The sequence below is a fragment of the Natator depressus genome, chromosome 7 (genome assembly GCF_965152275.1).
Source record: "Natator depressus isolate rNatDep1 chromosome 7, rNatDep2.hap1, whole genome shotgun sequence".
Taxonomy (NCBI): Eukaryota; Metazoa; Chordata; order Testudines; family Cheloniidae; genus Natator; species Natator depressus.
Window position 1 is genome coordinate 100,928,054 of NC_134240.1, and position 4,441 is coordinate 100,932,494.

The following is a 4,441-nucleotide window of genomic DNA, read 5'->3' on the forward strand; positions in this document are numbered from 1 at the left end:
CTTTGAATGATTCCCCAGGACACTCCTGAAAATGAATGACATCTCAAGAGATTACTTCCTGCTGAAGTCATTTTAAATAACTATATTAAAAATAAATTAGAGTTTAAACATAGGGCCTGATTCTTTTTTTCAGGAATGGCCCTTTACACCTCCAGAGCAGTGTAAAGATGTCTTAAATTACATTTTAAGACCCTCTTCATATTACCAGAGTGGTGTAAAGTGGTCTTCGTGGAAATGAGAATCAGGCCAATAAAGTGCAGCTATGCCCTGCATTAACCATGAGGGTATCTTTTCGACCAAAGATGAGCATATGTAGGATACAATGCTGCCATCCGAAAGGTTGGTTGCATGTGTGCATGCTTTCAAAGCACAGAACTATTTTTGTGTTAATCAAGAGCAATCTGATTAAATCTGCAGTCTTACAAACGGGGAATTAACCAGCTGAAAACACATTTATATCAATACAAAACTATATGATATTGTAACTCTGAAAACAATGCCTGTACTGAACAATTTGATCTGCTTCACTTGGCTTGCACTATTAGAAATAAACATCTGTTTACATTATGAACGTGCTGATACATTTGTCTCTTTTGGTTTTATCACAGAAATACATTGCAAATTATTTTAACTTCACAGTTAAATGTTAGATGCTAAAGTTGAGGATACTTTCTTGAACAGTTATTTATTACTTTGCTCTTTGAAAGGAAATTTTTTTAATTCCTGATCCAACTCCATTGCGAAAGGACCTTTTAATGAAAGACTTCTCCAGGAAAGGTTTTAGAAAAGTCAATTCTTCACTCCTGTCCAGCTTGGCTAAGCAGCTATTCAGCAGGATGAGACAGTAATCAGATTTCCTGGACAGCTGGCAATTCAAATAAAAAGGATTATTGCTCAGAAGATTTAAAAAATATATATCACAGATCAGAAAAGCCATAATTATGGATTTGCACATTTGCTGGGACTTGCCCACTGTAAAAAGCAAAGCCGAAAGACAAAAAAGTCATTTACGCTTAAAATGACAAGGATGAACTACTATTTGCTTTGGTTTAAAAGTATCCAAATCGGATGTTTTTATAGCTTTTCTGAAAATGCAAGTGGTGTTTTACCTGTATAAAATTCTGATATGGCTAGTTATTTTTATTATCCGAAACATGTTATTTTCAATGTAGCACGAATGATGTTGTCTGTTGTGGCAGGTGACAGTCACTTTCCTCTAGAGTACAGTACCCATTTGCCATTATAAAATAAGATTTTTCTATTAATAATGTAACAGCAATTTCACTACGATTTATGTGGAATCTATGTAGTTTAAAAGATAGATAACACCAGAAATGGAAACATCTGTAATGCACAGCAGCTTTTGGGGTTTCTCTTTTGCTATTATAGTTACAGTAATGATTATGTTTCTTAATAATGACAGAAATATTTTTGATTTGCATTTAAGTAGTCTGGTATCTTTCTCTCTCTCTCTCTCCCCCTCTCTCTTTCTTTCTCTCACACACATACACATCGAGCTTTTATTGTATTTTACAATTATAAAAGTGTATAAAATACATACCAAGGGAGCCATAATTAGCTATATTTTCTATCCTCTCATACAGTAGTTATGTAAAGCCTTTCATCCTATTACAGTAGCAGTCAATAGGAGGTATATATTGTACAATATACATACTGTATATGTCTATGTGTACATATCTTCAGCTTAATGTTTGAGAAGTCACTAAATATAAAGCCATGAGGTAAAAATCTGGCTCCACTGAAGTCAATGGCAAAATTCCCATGGAATATTAGTATTGATCTGGTACTTAATTATTTATAATAATACCATCTACTATTTAATAATATTCTCATTAATAGATCTCTAAACACTTCACAAAAGATGGGTATTATTATTATGATTTGCCTAAGGTCACCCAGAGAGTCTGAGGCAAATTCCCAGTAGCACACCCCATCCACTGGATTACACAATCTCTCTGTTTATGGCTTTCTTACAAATTGATATTCTCAATTTTTATAAAAAAACAATAAAATCTTCAAGAAGCATAAAGCAAGCAAATTCCATCTCAAGATTCTAGAGACCTCATTGCAACCCATATAAGGATTTGTACTAATGGATAACAAGGTCATCATTCTGTTAATCTTATTTGAAAGTGAAAGGCATTGGGCATATATTAAACAATAAAAAAGCATTTGACAAACTATATCATTGCCATAATGAGAGCTGAAATTAAATATGGCTAGTCAAATGGCTCAAAATAGGTCTAAACAATATATGATCAAAGATGAAACAGTATTAAACAGTGACACAAATAAAACATACACACAAAAATCAGAAGACTGATTGATGAAGATTACTTTGAACTCTACATCAATATAAAAAGAAAACAATCACACAAGTAGATACTATTTGTAGTGGAGATAGAGTTCATTAATGAAAATCTGGTGATACAAAATATATGCCTCAAAGGAAAAAAAAGGGAATCCCAACTAAGATTCCAAGAAATAATATTCTAGTTACAAAGAAATACAGCAAAATACTTTAAATAAAACTACATCCCAACATGGAAATTGAACATATTTAATTACTATTTGGAGCAAAACATCTAAATCAGAACATGTTTGCATAATCTTTCATGGGGCACTTCACATAAAGTTTAATATTCTACTATTGTAATTTCCCCCATCCCAGACATCAAATATTGGTATGCACTGCTTTTAAAATATCCTGTTTACTTCTACTTTACAGAACTTCATTAAAATACATAGATACATAATATGGAGAAAATACTACTGTTCATTCTATAGGCTGATGTTTTTTTCCCCATAGGCTCCTTTGAATAAGACAACTACAATACTGCTTGGGTGTTATCCTTCAGCATACAAACCTATTAAGAATGCCTAACAGTTACAGTACTTTACAAATAATAACTAATAACAGTATGAAGTAAATACGTGTTGTTATTTCTATTTTACAGATGGGGAAGCTCATATAGAGAGATGAAATAGAGTGGAAGTCAGTGTCAGAATTCAGTGCTTCCCATTCTCAGTCCCATGGCTGAACCACTGCAAAAGCTGCATCCCATGCACAAAAGCATAAACACTTCATGCTGAATAGATTCTTTTAGCGAGAATCCTGTCTACCTTGCTAGCAACTAAAGCAAAAATTCTTCACAAGCAACATTTGATAGTCATATTTATTCCACACCTTTAACATAAAAACAAGTTTGATCAAATAGTGTTTAAAAGTAATCCAACTAAATTTAACTAAAATATCTATTTAAAATAGATGAAGTAGATGATGTTCAAGGATTGTAGCTTACCGTAGAAGGGACAGTTGGGTAACACCCCCACAGGTGCATTGTTGAGATCCAAATAATTAAAATGAAGTTTAACTTGAACAGACTGCAAGGAAAAACTCAAATTAGTTTAATTTTTTTAAAAGGAAAACTTAATATATACATATATATACACCAATACAAACTTTCCAAAGATATAATATAAAGTGCAATATCTTTACCTGATCATTTTTTTCTTTCAGCACTTACGTGCAATTACGCAGTTTTATTGCCAAATTTCTCACATTTCCTATCAGTTCTTTCTTAGATGACCATTTTATACCAAGAGTTCAGGAGTGAAAATGTCATCAAATCCTATTTCAGTTTGACTGACTGATCCTTGGTTGGCCTTTTATTCTTTTTAAATGGGAAAATGGCAAGAACACACACACAGCTGCCATTATAAAACTACCAATTGACTTCATTAAAAGTGTTGCCATTAAAATGTCCTTCAAGTGAGTTTACCTCCAACCCTTTATCATGGCACAAATGGTAAAAGGTCTCAAGGTTCCACAAAAATTTATTTTAACAAGAGTTTCATCAATTACTGTATACTATAGTAACCCTATACATGTGTCATGCACAGCTAGTAGCATACAAAAAGTAGTCAAAATGTATTTTCAACTGCCAGTTCCTCAAAGCTGATTATAATTCTTTGGGATCAGAAACAATAAATATTTCCAAGGACTTTTTTTATCTCAGCAAAAATCTGTTTAACTTCTGTCATGAATTGTATTTTTGTTTTATATGGTACATTCCACTATTTGTCGTTTATTACCAGACTAAGCAGATAGACAATATTTATAAGACTCTTGAAATGAACTGACTTTCTTACAGCTAGAGCAAGATGTTGGGGCCAATGCCCTACTCACGTGCATGATCTGGTCCTTTTAGAAAACCCGCACATTGCACCATGGAAGTCCCACCATTTTGCAGACCTTACTAAGAATATTGTTTAGGCCTCATCTGTACTGAGTTTTTAATGATGTTTAAACTTCCATTTAATACAATTCCAGCTAAAATGGTTTGATTGTTCAGTTTGACAAGGTCCAAATGGAACTAGATTCATATTGAGAAACCATGAGCCTAACCTAAGTGCACCT

General features: G+C 33.0%; 1 protein-coding gene across 1 annotated transcript; it reads right to left on the reverse strand.

Annotated features, from left to right (window-relative positions):
- Positions 1–232: 232 nt before the first annotated feature.
- Positions 233–3,581, reverse strand: NPS (neuropeptide S). Its single transcript, XM_074960015.1, has 3 exons — positions 3,521–3,581; positions 3,324–3,405; positions 233–865 (listed from the first exon to the last, which is right to left on the reverse strand). Exons 1-3 carry the CDS (start codon positions 3,526–3,528, stop codon positions 689–691), a joined length of 267 nt encoding a protein of 88 aa, XP_074816116.1. The 5' UTR covers positions 3,529–3,581; the 3' UTR covers positions 233–688.
- Between the last annotated feature and the right edge of the window lie 860 nt (positions 3,582–4,441).

What these genes read in the sequence shown, in the direction of transcription:
- NPS (XM_074960015.1), bottom strand. An exon ending in ACCCAACTGTCCCTTCTACG is followed by an intron (nt 866 to 3,323) that starts GTAAGCTACAAT and finishes TTGAATTGCCAG; the next exon opens with CTGTCCAGGAAATCTGATTA.